Source organism: Eschrichtius robustus, chromosome 8, assembly GCF_028021215.1.
Source record: "Eschrichtius robustus isolate mEscRob2 chromosome 8, mEscRob2.pri, whole genome shotgun sequence".
Lineage (NCBI taxonomy): Eukaryota > Metazoa > Chordata > Mammalia > Artiodactyla > Eschrichtiidae > Eschrichtius > Eschrichtius robustus.
In genome coordinates this window covers 127,391,092-127,406,139 of record NC_090831.1, presented here as the reverse complement: position 1 = coordinate 127,406,139, position 15,048 = coordinate 127,391,092, and the positions used below count along the sequence as shown (strand labels likewise).

The window sequence follows — 15,048 nt, the reverse complement described above, 5'->3', positions numbered from 1 at the left end:
TTCTGGTATGTGATGTCTGCCCTTGTTTAGAGACCTTCCTTGAGGGAAGTTCTGTCACCTTTCCCACCCAACCATTCTTTCTAGGAAGTTCTGAAGTTCTTTAGATCGACTTCAATTTCCCCTTCTGTATCTTATCATGACCTTCCGCATTGTAAAGCCACTTCCTCCTTCGACAGGTAAGACTTCAGACTTCTGACCCTGCAGCTCCTGTCAGGCTGCTGTCTCTTTCCCCTAGTGGGTCTGCTCACCACATTTCCCAGTCTCTGAGCTCTATACACCTCTGCACTTCCCCAACGTGTAATATCATGAAGGTCCTGCCCTGGGGCAACAGGTCTTGCTGGCAAAAGAGTCTGGTAAGATGAGCTTCAAGGGGACTGGGGGCTAGTGCTGCATTTCAGAACCGCCCCCGACCCGCCAACACACAATTTTCTCCCATCCCATTATCCTAGGAGAATGTCTGGGACTGAGCTTGGTGAGGAGGGGCTGAGATTTTGGATGACAACGCTGATAAAAAGAGGCTGAGGTCCCGAGCTACTGAGTGGCTATCAAAGGCTATCAAAGGCAGTCTGATAAAAATTCTTCATTCTTCACCCGGGACCATAGGATTCAATCGTACCTGGTGTCGGTCTGTCTCTGCCTGTAGTGTACTTTCACCCCTTGAGATTATCTCAGTAGCTCAAGCTCTTCTCTGAGATGTATTTTGCTACAACCATATTTATTATTTCTTACCTTTCCGTGGGTTCCCATCTTATCTTTTCAAGACATGAGGACACGATGCAAAGATATTTCTTTGTGTCCACGATGGGACTTGGTCTACTATTTTGTATATGCTGACTGGTGTGATAAAGAACTTTCTAAAGTTTGGAATAAATTATCCATGAATTCGGTCATAGGAAAAGAATTTTTTTCCTGTCTGAATCTTCTTTTATATTATCCCAATCCTTACATATGCTTAAGAATTTTTGAAATTGTTTTATTACCTTTACAGATGGCCTATGTCCATCAATGTGTAAGATACACATTTTTTTAAGGAAAATGTAGGTGAACTTTGGGATTAACCAGCACAGCATGTAGAAAGCACTCTGATAAGCTGCAACCCTTTATAAGATGCAAAATATCAGTAACACACCTGGCAGAGGTGACCCAGGAAGGCTGCTCCTGCGAGCCGACGTCCTCAGCTAGGCGGCCCTACCTGTCCTGGGATCGCGGAGCTCCTGCCGGGTCCCAGCAGCGCCTTAGAAAGAGGTGTCACTCGGTGGCAGAACTCACCTTCGCACTTGAGCAGGAAGAAGTCGGCGCTGGGGCTGAAAGAGGCGCTGAAGTAGGTGCAGTTGTCCACCAGGTCGCAGGACAGGCACTGCCTGTTGAAGTTGCCCACCGTGTTGGCGCTGCAGGGACAGGGAGCGGGCAGGGGGGTCACCAGGGGCGAGACCCTCAGCTCCCGGCCCCCACGTCCAGCACGCTGGCTTCTCTCTTGCGCGGTGATCTGGGGGCGCCATCCTCCCACCTGTCTCCCTGCTGGGACACCTCGAGTGCTGGCTCTGCTGTCACCCTCCCACGGGGCCGTCCCTAAGGGCTGCCCCCCCACCAGGAGCGCTCAGCTTGGCTGCTTCCTGGGAGTCATGCAGGCCCAGGCGTGTCCTGATAGGAGTGTCGGGTGTGGGGTATTATTTCTAGTGCCTCATCCCTCTGAGCAGGCGATTGGCACTTTAGGAACAGGAGCTACGTGTTCTGGATCTTTCACTCCCCTCAGAGCGCCTGCCGCCGGGACAGGACAGGGCAGGGGCTCCAGAAACAGCAGTGGCGGGGGGCTCCGGCCGCTGCCACAGCCGGTGAGGAGGTGCCGGGGCGCTTCTTACTCCTGCAGGTGTCACCCAGGACCGCTCTGGTCAAGCACAGTTTCACGTCAAGAAGGCCTAACATGTTGTTTCCAGAAGCTATAAGATACCGAGGCATCTTCCAATAAACCTGGAAGAAGCCCGGGTCTGAGTGTGTGGCGTGGGAAGGCTGCCAACGTGAAAGCGGTCTACGAGAGTGAAGACGCTTCAGGGGAGACAGGAGAGGCCAGAGAAAGCGCAGGCAGCCGGCCTCCATCGCCTTGGCTAATTTGGTGGCGGGACCGGTGGGATTATCCTGGCAGACCAGCACAGAGGAGCCGTCCGCAGAGGAGCAGACCTGTGACGTGACGGCGTGGACTTGCCGAGTCTCCTCTCCTCCGAAAGGCAGTGCCTCTCTCCCTAGTGCAGCCCTTACTCTCAGCAGAGGGGCCGGCGGATGGGAGGGCGGCCGTGCACCCCATGGGGCCTCTCCGACTCCCGGCGGTGGGGGAGGCGAGCCCGGCACCGGCTCTGTCCAGACCATGAGGGCCGCACGCAGTAGCGGCCTCTTAGGTGGCCCTCGTGCGTGGGGCAGGAACCAGCTGCCCCCTCCTTCCCGTCTGGAGAGCAAAGGGGTGGAGGTGACAGTGCCTCACGTCCTCCTCCGCTTTACTGGCAGAAAGCTTCTCGGGAGAACCCCACTTCCGAAGCACAAGTTCTCCCCGGTGAGAACGGGAACTGGGGCGGGGGGCAGGTCACGAGGTTTATGCTGAAGGCAGACGGACCCTGGAAGACACCTTGTCCCCTGCAGGATGCAGAGGCCAGCCCTGCTCCGCCCCCTTCGAGACTTCGGAGCTCAGCCAGCGCCCACGTGGAGGAGCCCCGGGTAGTAGGGCCGACCCCACCCCAGTCCACCCGTACATTCCCAAACCCCAGTTCCCTCCTGCGAAATCCCGGCCCAGAGTGATCCTTCCAAGTTCAGCTTCGACTAAGGTGAAAGGAAGGACTGTCAGACGTCTACCGAGGGAGAGACTCAGTCTGGCAAAAGCAGAAAAATACGATAATGCCTCCAATCTGGGGGCCTCAGCAGCTTCGGTTATTTCTCCCCAGACTGTATCACGTGGGCCGGGGCCTCTCTCTGCCGCCCCCCATGTACTGCTACGGGTGTGACTCTGGAACGCGAAGCCTCTGGCGGGAGACCGCCGTGCGCGGGGGCCGGGGGACGCACCTGTACAGCTGGCGTCTCCTCGGCAGGTCCTCCGTGCTGAGGAAGTAGCTGCAAAGACCAGCAGGTGCACGGCAGTTAGTTGGCTGCGGGGCAGGTGTGTTTCTGCGCGCCAGGCTCGGCCTCTGCGGGCCTCCCCGAGGACGCGCGGCTCGGGGCCCACAGAGAGAACGTTCCCGCCCGGGTCCAGCTCCACGCTGGACGCAAAGGCGGATCCCGTGACTCGGTGGCCGATGCCCGCCCGGGACCCCTGCGTGGGCACCCTGGCTCCCGCGGGGACTCCCCGCCTGCCTGAGCTGAACCCTAGCTCCTCCCGTCACTGACCGGACAGCCTGGAGTAAGGCACTTGACCTCTTCCAGTCCTGGCCCTACTTCTCCGAGAAGCGGGAAAGCAGTGAACCTGCACCAGGACAGGAGCGGCTGTCCGGAACGAGGCCAGGCCCACGACGCACTTGGGCTCACAGCGCCCTTGGGTCCCGCCCGGAGCCAGCAAAGGCTCAGCCAGCCCGCACGGCCACCGTCTCAGCCACAGGCCTGGCTGCAGCCCCGACGTCCTCACGGGGACCTCGAGACGCGGGACGTGGGGTGGTCGGGCGGGAATCTAAGGGCGCGCTTTCGTGAAGAAACTAGGGCCTCGGGGCGCTGCCCAAGAGAGAGAGTGCTGAGCACAGTGTGAGAGGAGGAGAACACAGAGAGGCGCCCCGGGCTGGGGGCCGCACGCGCACTCACATCTTACTCCGCTTCTCGTCGTAGGACAGGATCTTGGTCGCGTCCCAGTCCCCAGAGGTGATGGACTGGATGTTGTCATTGCTGCTGTTAGGCTGGAACACAGACGGGACACGGTCGGGGAGGGCTGGGCCCAGCCTCGCTTCTCGGCCCGGGGCCCTCGGGCACAGGCTGACCACCCTCGGGCCGCAGCCCCGCCCCTTCCCTGAGTGCCCGCCTGGAGGGGCAGCGGCCCTGGCTGCCCTGAGATCAACCAGCACCCAGACCGCCAGTAACCCCCACCGTGAGCTCCGCGTCTTAAGCGTCAGCGCTGCGTACGCTGCCAATGCTGTTCCTTCACCACGTGTAAATCTGATCAGCGGGTCATTATCACAGGGGGACGAGCAGGGAGGAAAGAGAAATACGGGGAAGTGGATGAGACATGGCAAGGAAATACAGAAAGAATGAAGAAAGGATGGGGGGGAGGGAAGGTAGGAAAGAATGAAGGAAGGGAGGGAGGAAGGAGGGAGGGAGGGAGGAGGGAGGGAGGGAGGAAAAAACCCCCTGGATCTTCGTCATTCGCCGCCGTTCTTCACAAGGACGGCTTGAAACCGTTTATCGCGTGTTGCGTGTTTGCACACACTGTCTCTCCCTAAGTGCCTCCCAGAGCAGAACAGTTATGACAACACATCACAGCAGAAGGAGAAAGACGTGACCATCCCAACAGGAACGGGTTGTGAGATGCTGAGGCATGAGCCACAGGCCGGCCGTGCCAAGGGCGGGTGCCCCGGGCACGGGTCCAACGCGAATGCTGTTAAATCAGGCACAGGGCCCGAGGCTCACACTGTGGGGCACGGGGACCCCAGAAATGGCCTCGGGAGAAGGGAGAGCCTGTGCGGGCAGGACCAGGTGGGAGAAGCGGGCTGCCAGGGTTCGGAGGGCAGTGGGGGCCGAGGGGCTCCTGGGGAGGGGCCCCCCGGGGTTGCGGGGGGGGGGGACCTGCCCCTGCTGGATGACGAACAGTGCCTCAGCCCATGCTGTTCACGGGGGTGAATCCCAGATGGGCTGAAGGGAACATACCAGCATTTTAAGTCTTGACTGAAGTGATCCCAAATAAGAAACCAGGAATCTGGGGCCACAGCGCCCAGCCCTTAGGAGTAAAGAGCTGAATGTCAGCCCGTCTGTAGACGTTCTGTAACTCATGCAGTTACGTGGCTTGAAAACTAAAACATCCGTATCTAAGCCTTTGAGTCAACGTGGTCCCTGTCCTGGAGCCACAGCCGAGCTTCCGTTCCTGTTCTGTCAAAGCTGCTCCACGTGGGACATGTTTGGAATTTGGATTTGGAGACTGTCTTTCGGGCCATGTCATGAGTATAGATCTTCTACTTTACATCCACAGAATATGTTTGATAGCTTTGTTAAAAATAAAATTTTATTCACATGCCCTGATCTCCTCAGACTCTGCTTCAACACGGAAGCCCCACTGACTGAAGCTGAGGGCAGTGCTGATGGGAGGCCCGCAGCCCCTCGCCTTCCTCCTAAGGGCAGGGTTCCCTGAGTGCAGCTCCGGGGTCCCACCCCGTGGGGAGGGGGCAGGCCCCCGGGTGCCCGCTCTGCAGGAGGTGGCATTCGCCAGGCTGTCTGCTCTTTCCAAACGCACCTATGTTCAGCTCCCACATTCCCTGCTCAGCGATGCTCTGCTCGTATCCCGTGGCTGCAGCACAGGGAACGGCAGTGCATCTGCTGACCGTGGAGGTGGGATGCCCTGGGGCCACGAGGACACTGGGCCCGGCCCCCAGGACCCAGCAGAGGGAGGAAAGGTCAATGCAGGCGGATCGACAAACAAAGCGGTCTACACACACGTGTCCTGGGCTCAGATCCAGCAATGCACCCAGTGTCCTCTGATACCGTCAGAAGTGTCATTCGTATTTTTGAGCAATTACAGGAGGCACGAACGCCACCCCTGCCCAGCCAGGACGGCTGGCTCATGAAGGCCCCGTCCGTCCCCACGTGGGGACCCGCCTTCCAGTTTCAGGGCCCGGCTTCCCCCAGGGAGCACTTAGCTCCCCTGCTGAGGGGTGGGGGAAGGCCCCCAGGGCCCCCCCCCCCCTCAGCAGAGCAGGAAACTAGGGAGCTCACCTGGGAGGAGGACACCGTGATGTGGTAGAACTTGCCCTGCCCCCCCTGCGGGATTGCTCGGACAAAGAAGAACTTCCGGCCGTCCTTGGAGAACACTGGCTCTTCGTTCTGCGGACGAAAGCCATCGATTGAGTCTACAGACTGTTTTGAAGGGGCTGAACCAAGATAAACTACATTTTGAGATACACTTTCCGTGTAATTGCCAATGAGAGATGCAGTTGAAAGGCTAAAGGCTGTGTGGGGCCTTTTCTCTCCTTGGGAATCACGAGTCAAACCTCCAGTTCCCTAAGAAAATAATTTGGAATTCAGAGGAATTCAGAGGCAACTGCCTAAGCAGAGGCGGACACACAGGCGTCCCCTGGTTCACAGGACACCCAGCTCACCAAGCCAAACAGGAACTCAGCACTAAAAAAGTGCAGGGCTGGGCTCCCCGCTTACCGTGGCCCCTGCAAAATTCTCCAGGGGCATTTTTTTTTTAAACCATTTTTAAAAACTGAAACATAGTTGATTTACAATGTTGTGTTAGCTTCAGGCGTACAGTAAAGTGATTCAGTTATATGTATATATATTTCTCAGATTCTCTTCCATTATAGGTTACAAGACAGTTCCCTGTGCTATACAGCAGGTCCTTGTTGTTTATCTATTTTATACGAAGTAGCGTGTGTATATTAATCCCAAACCCCGAATTTATCTCCCCCCCAACCCCGCTATCTCCTCTGGTAACCGTTAAGTTTGTTTTCTATGTCTGTGAATCTATTTCTGTTTTGTAAATAAGTTCATTTATATCACCAGGGGTGTTTACTATCTACCATAATTCTGAACAATCACAAACCTGATTTTGCCTAAAAATGAATTCTAGTCTTTCCATCCTGTCTTTTGTTCTTTTATTTAATAAAATCCACCTCATACTGAATAGCCCACCAAGGAGACAAGAGGAAAGAAAGAAAGAAAAAACCCCGCAGCAAACAAGGACAGATTCTGCACATTCTACGACGCAGGTGAGAGCACACGCTATTCCTGGGGACTCACTGCGCTTATTACACGGCTTCTAATGAGAAGGAAGTTCCACACGGGCATTTACTAGATGGCACATGTTTGCTTGGATCTACTGTCACTTTACCCTGGAAACAAAATCAGCATTCCCAGTTTTCCCTGGGGGGAAGAATTCCAGGCTGCATTCAAAGCCAGCGCCTGTAGCATGTTGCTGCATCTCGGCCTGGCCCTCACCGCCAAAGCTGAGAAGCCACCGCTCAGCCCATAGCTGCCCCCTGTGGGTTGGCTGTCGCCTTAATAGGCAAAAGGGATTGGCGTCTCAGCCTCTAGGAAGCTCCAGCTTGAAAGTTTCCATCCGTGAACACCAATTAGTTGGCTACGATACACGTTTTCTGATTCAAGGAGCTCCACGCTAATGTGAATGAGAACAAATGGTAAATAAACCCCAGCTGGCACGAGGAAAACTCATTTCCCTGCAGTGAATGAATACATGCAAATATGATATGCCCAGAGAAATAAACCAACATGTGATTAAAGTGACATTTAATCTTCATGAATATTTGCAGGAAAATGAAACCTTTAATCTGCAAATATTTATTTTTCTATTTAGTGTTGGAAGTATGGTATTTAAAAATAGAGGAAATGGAAAAACCAGCAGTAAATCTGGCTTTTTAAATGTACTTTTATTTCCCAACTGCAGGATGGATACTGAAATACTGCTTCAGTTTTCTGGGGAAACGTCTGTACTTTTGGCAGAGAAAAATACTATGAGTCAATGTAATAAATAACTAATTCAGGCCTGAAACATTGCTTTCACACTGAGAAGGACTCAAGCATTGCAATGTCATCGTTACATTGATCCTGGGAACATTCCACAGCCGGCAGGTGAAGGACCAGCCTTTGAACCTCTCTGAGACTTGGTTTCTCATGTAGTAAATGTATTTTTAGTGGAAAAGTACAATGACTTTTGACTAGGAGACCTGGATTTTAATCCTGGTTCTGACTTTCCTGGATTTGAGGAGAAGCGTTTCTAGCCCTCTGGGTAACAGGGCATTTATCGTACCAGGCCCTGCCTGGTTTCTCCGCCTCCAATCGAGCAGATCTATGAAGAATGAGTCCTTTTTATTGGTGAAAGACTTTCTGTGAGCTATTTCTAGACTTTCTGCCCATTCTTCCTATGGTTCAGATACATTCATCTGGTCAATCTCCCTGCCTGAATTTTGAAATCACAAAACCAAAATTCTGGTTAAAGAAGAAAGATTGTCAGAAATTGACCTGCGGGAGTGACTCTTCAAACACAAAGATGGGTCCTGGGTTCTACCCCAAAAGGCCTCGGGCCTGCAGGGCCTCTAGTGGACCTGCCCCAGGACTGACTTTGAAGGTCATGGCAGCAGTGATGGTGTGTGTGCGCGGGGGAGGGGCTGCCTATTTCTCCGGAGTATTCCCAGAGGAGAGGGAACTTAGTGGGTCTTCACCCTCTTCTCGTGGGCTCGTGGGGGATCTTTGAGGGGTCCACGCTGAGGCCTAGGAAGGAGATGGGAGGAAAAGACGGGAGGGCGGGAACAGAGGCTCAGACCACGGCCCCAGGACTGCCCTCGCCCACCCCCGTTCCCCTGGCAACGAGCACTCAGAAGACCCGATGATCTTCGCGCCCTGGGTCTCCCCAGGGCCAGCAGGACCGTCCAGACCCCAGTCCTCTCCTCCTCTGACGCGGCCCTGGGCAGCGGGGGTGAGCCCTGCGGCCCCTTTGTGATGACGTGCATGAAGTGCCTGCCAGCAGCTTCCCCGGCGGCAGACGGCAGGTTGGCCTTAAATTCCTAACTCGCCGCCCAGGACCTTGCAGGATCGTGAAGGATGCAGCAACAAGACAGCTTATTTTTGAAAAAGAGGGTCCACAGATTCCTTTGTGAAAAATCTCTTCAAAAGGAACGTCATGAGAAACTGTTTGAAACTGGGTTTCCTACTGACCACGGCGCTGAAGGAACAGTTGGAGACACGGGCTGAGCGTTGCTCGGCGAGGTGGGGCTCCGTGGGGTCCTGTGCCCGCCTTGGGGGTGGCTAGCACCCCGGGCCGCTGGCTGGACTATGTATTTTTCAAAGGCTGTTTAAAAAATGTTAGCTGTTGCCTAATAAGTGCTTTAAAGTTTACATATCAGAAGTGTAAGAATTATACTTTTACTTTCTGCTGGTTTTTAAGTGCTGACTTGATTTCGTTGGAACGACCTGGTTTCCCAAATCCAGGCTGCCTATCCGGTGCTTGGCTGGTGTTCTTAGGCGGGTGACGGGAAGTGCGCTCCGAAAACACACAACAGTCTCGCCCACGGCGGTGCCTCTGTGTCCTGTCCGCAGAGCTTACGAGGACGACAGCTCGAGGCCCAAAGCACAGGTGACCAGCGGAGACATGGGGCCCGTGAGTGCCCGACAGGAAGGCAGGGGCAGGAGGCGACCCTGGCTTTCCCACAGCCCTCTGCCCCGTGAGAAACAAACCGCTGGCTGCTTTGTTAAGTCCATCCTCCCTCCTCCAACTCAGACACAGACCGCACGTGGCTTGAGGCCCAGTCCCGCAGCCGGGCCTCAGGGCCCCACGCATGCCCACTCCCAGCCCTGTGACGGCGGAGCCCTTCCACACGCCCTGGGGACACAGTCTAGGGCTCCGCCCACATTCCGCACTTGGGGATCCCTGCAGCTCTCTCCCTTTCTACACCAAGACATCTTTGAGAGCTGCGGCTCTAGCGGATTCATTTCTTAAAAAGTCGAGCATAACACAAACTGGAACATGTTAATACAAGTGAGCCCTTCATGGCATCGAGCACATTCACAATGTCGTGCAACCACCAGCTCTGTCTAGTTCCAAACCACTTCCATCACCCCCCGTCGAGCCCAGACTCCATGAAGCTGTTACTCCCCACCCCTGCAGCCGCCAAACAGCCTCCTGCTTGTGTGACTTCTGTTGACTCGGGCACGTCTCGTAAGTGGAGTCACACGGCGGTGGCCCCCTTTCACTCAGCGTTGTGTTCTTGGCAGGGCTACTCACAACACCGAAAGGCAGAAACAACCCGAACGTTATCAACGGATGAATGAATGTGGTACGTCCACACCGTGGAACACTGCTCCGCCATAAGGTGGCTGACATGCACTCTGTGAAGTGGTGGATTCTTGTTTCTGAAATCCACAAAGCCTAGCACGGTGCCTGGTACGACCCATACGTATTAGTTGGACAGATGACTACGTATATGATGGATTTCTTTTCTGACTCTTTCATCTCAATGTCTTTGGCATTTTGTGTGACTGTAAGAGGAACGTCATAATATTACTTCTGATACTTGTGCTTGTATCATTGGTCCAGGTGGCATTCAAGAACTTCTCAGTGAACTCCCCAACAAATACTTTAAGACGCCCAAGCACAATCTCATTCTGGATACTTCTTAGCATGGACTTGGCATCCAAACTTGGACATAGGAAAACCAAAGTGGCCACAGTGGGCATTCCTCTTTTGTATCAGGCTGGCACAGAGCAGAAAAAGGACATATTTAAAAGCAATCACACCCATTGATGAGGGCACCACCCCTGAGATAATTGATGGGAGGCTGGGCCAGACTGCTGATTCCACAGATAACAGAGGTGCACACAGAGTTTCTAGAATGTTCTTGGAGATCCACTGGTAACAGTCGCATTGTCCAGCTTCAGTTATTTCCCATAAACGGAATCTGTCCCATCAATAAAGAAGCATACCTGTGCCCTCTCCACCATCGTTCTGAGACTCATACCCGATTAGATTTTCCCACAGAATTTTCAGACGATTTTCATCCCATTCAGTAGGATAAGAAGGAAGTGAGCTTCCAAAACTTTCCACCTGTGCTTTCTAACCTCAGGGTGTGGAATGAGAAAAAAATAATTGAAGAAAGAAAATACCAGAGTCGAGAGTCTCATTTCTTGTGTGGGTTTGATTTTTCTGTCAGGGTGCTCACTGCAGGTCTCCTTTGATTCCCTCCAGTTCCTCAAGCCTGTTTCACGTGCATCTCTTATCCGAGTCGGGGACGGGAAATTCAGGCGAGGCTCTGAAGTCAGGTCCCAGGAAGACTCAAGCTGAACCGCACGGAACCCACCTCAAAGGAGGCATCCACGACCCACGCCGAGAAAAACAGGAACGTCAGCCCCGCTCCATTTTCTTTGACTGAGTAGGTTAAATCTAGGCAACTTGTGTGGACTCATCCTTTCAATGCACCAAAGGGACGTCACCTAACTGAGAACTGAGATCTCACTGAACACTGCACGTTCTCAAGAGCAGGGATTTTGCAGGCCTCATGCGTGGAGGCCACAGTTCTCCAGCAGTGCTGGGGCCTCAGGGAAGCCAGGTGGGCTGAGTGGCTCTGCTGCCCCCCAGAGCCTCGTGCGTGCGTGTGTGTGTGTGCACGCACGTGCGCGTCTACCTGGGGCTTCCTGTAGGATTTAACGTGAGAAGCCGTGTTGTAAACACTGGGAAAGGACCTGGTGGCTGGTGTAGGCGGACAGTGTGGGATTTGCACGCGGAATAGTTACCTGTCTGTGGAGCCAGGCTTCACTTTCATCCTCGTGTTTCTGAAACGAAATAAGAGCATTAGAGAAAGGAGTTTTCGCACATGTTGTGTCTGCGACCAGCAGTGTACAAACAATTGGATTCCCCCATGGTAGCTGCACAAGCTCAGGAAGGGGGCCGGCCCTGCTCTGCCTTGTCTTATGATGTGCCTCAGAGCTGATCACGAGTGTCCCCGAACAGGAAAAATGTCACTCTCCCACCAACGAGGACAAATCCACGGGGGGTGTGAATCCTTTGGAAGGTGGTGCATTTCTACCATTTGGTGGTCACCCCTGACCAGACACATGCCCGTCAGACGATCACCAGTGACCACACACGTGTCCACTAGATGGTCACCAATGACCATCTAATGGCATGTGCCCATTTAAAGGCAAATCTCAGGTGCTGCATTATTTTAGGAATTTGTGTGCATGCATGCACGTGTGCGTGTATGTGTGCATGCGCGTGGGTGTCTGTGTGTACATGTGTCAAATTTCCAGTTCACAACAATCCTGGCAGACCAAAACATTAAAAGGACTTAAAAAGCATATGAAAAGTAAATCTCAGAGAACAGTGTGGAAAGACATATAAAGACCAACCAAACCACCAGGAATAGCTATTCAGCCGCATGGGCTGTGCACCTGTCCCCGGGCAGCTGTGTTCTTTATCTGTGCATTCTAACCATGGGCAGGCTGGAGTTTCACTGCTGACCCTCGCAAGACCGGGGGTCCAGATGCCAGAAGACCTGCATTACGAGCCATTCCCAGCTTCCCAGCTGTGAGTCCACTCTTTCCTTCCTTCCCCTCAAGAAGTTCATCAGAATAACCTGGAATCTGCTCTAAACTGTATTAAAAATCAAGTAAATCACTGGCCCACTGAGGACACTGGTCTCAGCGACAGCTCACTGCGACTCCCCTCAAGATCGTCATTGGGCCGCGGGGTCAGAGCTGCTGTCTGGGGCCCTGAAGTCACAACACAGCTGCTCTGCAAGCCTTTCTCCTCCTCAGTTGGGAAATAAAAATTTAGGGCCAAAAAAAGAGTTTCTGAGAGAACTGCCTGGGTTTATTAACTGATTTTAATGGATGTTTCTTTACGCAACACAAGGAGCCCTGACCCTTGGGGCTCAAGGATCGTGGAGGACGCAGCCCTTGGGCCAGGGGCAGGCTGCCTGAGGGGCTGAGACAGCCGTGGGTCACTCCCTCGCTTCGCAGGGTTGCCAAACCCCTCTTTACATTTTCGTTCCTCCTTGTCTCCCCTCCCTTCACCTCCTGTAACCACCCACTAAGTCAGCCTGAGGCCCAGGGAACACACTGGCCTCACCGGTGACTTTCAGACACGGTGCCGAGCGTCCAGGGTACCAGCTGGCTCTGGTCAGTGAGGGACAGAGATGCTGAAATGGCCAGGCCAGGTTGCAGTGCTGGGTCCTGGCGCCTCAGGCCGGACCCCTCCCCTCTCTAAACGTCAACTGGAAAATGAGAAGCAGCCCCTGTGTGAAGTAGCTGTGGGCAAGGATAAAGGGAAGTGACAGCTCTGTGAGCTGGTGGCTGAGAGGATCAGCCGCCAGTCTGTAGCAGTTCTCAATTCATCCACAAGGTGACACCAAAACAGAGACCCACATGCAGGCTGCACCTGGACCAGCCAGGAGCTGAGTGTGTGTGTGGCTCAGAGATGACCTTGATGCCCGGGGGTGCTCCCCACCGTCCAGTCAGCCCCTCCCCCATACCTTGGTGCAGACCCCGGTGGTGGCATCGCAGAGGGTGAGGATGGACACGTTCTGAGCCCGGCTCAGCCAGTTCACGGCGACCTTGGTGCTGGTGGCCCACTTGACCATGGTGATGTAGTACTCCCTGAAAGCACGAGATGCACGGTGAGCGGTGATCAGGGCCCTCGGGGACCAGAGACACCAGCCCAACCCGGACACTGGGCCAACGTGGGGCGTGTGGGGTTCTGAGACGGGGGTCTCAGGAAAGTGCGCTGCTGATGAGCCCCCAGGGGAGGCCCAGCAGGAACCGGTGCTGGAATAAGCTGGCGGGGGTGTGCTTCTCTCCCAGCTGCCCCCCAAGAGCTGTGTGCCCCTGCACCGGGCCAACACCCAGCCGTCCGACCTGTCCCCTGGGGCTGGCCTGTGCTCCGCCCCTCGGGTTTTGTAAGTCACGCTGGGCATCGCTGCCCACTGACCTGGCTTTCTCGTCACGGTCCAGCCAGATCCCAGCTCCACGTGGCTGGAAGCGGTGAGGATGGATGGCTCTTGAGAGGCCGACAGAGCAAGAGCCAGGAAGGGCTCCGAGAAAGGGGCCCCTCAGGGAGGGTTAAACCTGTAACTCCCCCTTCCCCTCCCCGTGGGCCGAGCTGAGGAAGCCTCAGTGTTCCTTTCCCTAAATTCCCAGGGGCGTTCTCGAGCTATTTAGGGAAACTGGTTCACGGCTCTGGGCGCCCGGTGTACTTGATGTGACACCCCACACATCATGCACTTGCTTTCACCCAAACCTGAACACCCCACAGTGTACCCGGTGGCGGCGGGGGGGTGGCGGGGGAGGGTACTGGGGCTCCCAGTCCTTAATTCAATTACCCAGAGCCCTCCAAGAACGGAATTTTTAGGAAAAAATGTACACTTAAGAGTTAGAAGGAAATGACCGGAAAATAACTGCACAAAAATAATATCCTCAGGTGCATTCCAAGACTGTGCTTTCTAGAGGCCCGAGAACACGTGCCTCACCGCCTGCCCCGGCTCTGTCTGTAACGAGACCTCGTGTTCAGAATGGTGACTTCATGTCTGACAAGACCCTTTATCGCTGAGGTGCAGCGCGTTCACTGGATGATGCCGGGCCAGCTGGAAGGAGAACCAGTACGCTCAGTAATTACTGTCAACAGAAGAGCCTAAATAACCAGGCGCTTTCAAACAGGCCTCAGCTAACCAGGGGATTAAATCGCCGTGGCCCCCGTTTCGCGAATCTACCTGTTAATCACAGTTGTTGTTCATTTAACCAAAGTCAAGAGCACCTGGCAGACACGGTGGTGGAGGCCTCTGAGCCGTGGGGTGGCGGGGGGGGGGTCGGGCAGGCAGGCCCTGGGGTGCGAGACCCGGGCTCCACGAATCCGCCGAGCGCGTGGTGGAGAGCTGCGCGGCGCAGTCCGGCTTTCACGCTTTTCCACCTTCTCGATTTCTGCGATTGTCTGAAATCCAGCTGTTTCTGTTCTTACCGTCTGCTCCGGGGACCCAGGGCCTGCACGTTTATAGGATCCCACCCTGTCCTCTCACGGCTCCTGCTCTGAAAGTAACCTCCTTTCAGCGGCTTCTTGTGGCTCCTGCTTTGCTTGCCGCTTCACCGCCGGGAGGACTGGAGCCACGTCTCTAACGACGGGATGGGACCATCCGCCTGCATGTCTGCAGACGTGAGACATGTCCGGTCTGTGCCCAGCCCATGCTGCACATGTAACACTTAATTTTTAATTAAGTCATAGATGGGCTCTATGTCCTGTCAGACAGACACTGAAGAGAGCCTGGCACTGAAGGGCCTGGTGGATGGACCCGAGTTAACTCCCGCTTTTGGATCCGTCTGACGCAGACGTTCCTGTCCAGGTGTGATATGAGGTCACAGAGACAGGCTGTACTT

The 15,048-nt window shown here is 54.6% G+C and overlaps 1 protein-coding gene across 1 annotated transcript in view; it reads right to left on the bottom strand.

The window, feature by feature from the left end:
• DPP6 (dipeptidyl peptidase like 6) overlaps positions 1-15,048 on the bottom strand; it is a 780,578-nt gene that overhangs the window by 77,351 nt on the left and 688,179 nt on the right. The window contains exons 11-16 of the mRNA XM_068550205.1: positions 13,158-13,281; positions 11,419-11,457; positions 5,887-5,994; positions 3,772-3,863; positions 3,046-3,093; positions 1,270-1,388 (exon numbers count right to left, since the gene is read on the bottom strand). Coding sequence (XP_068406306.1) covers positions 1,270-1,388; positions 3,046-3,093; positions 3,772-3,863; positions 5,887-5,994; positions 11,419-11,457; positions 13,158-13,281 — 530 coding nt within the window. The remainder of the gene's footprint in view (positions 1-1,269; positions 1,389-3,045; positions 3,094-3,771; positions 3,864-5,886; positions 5,995-11,418; positions 11,458-13,157; positions 13,282-15,048) is intronic.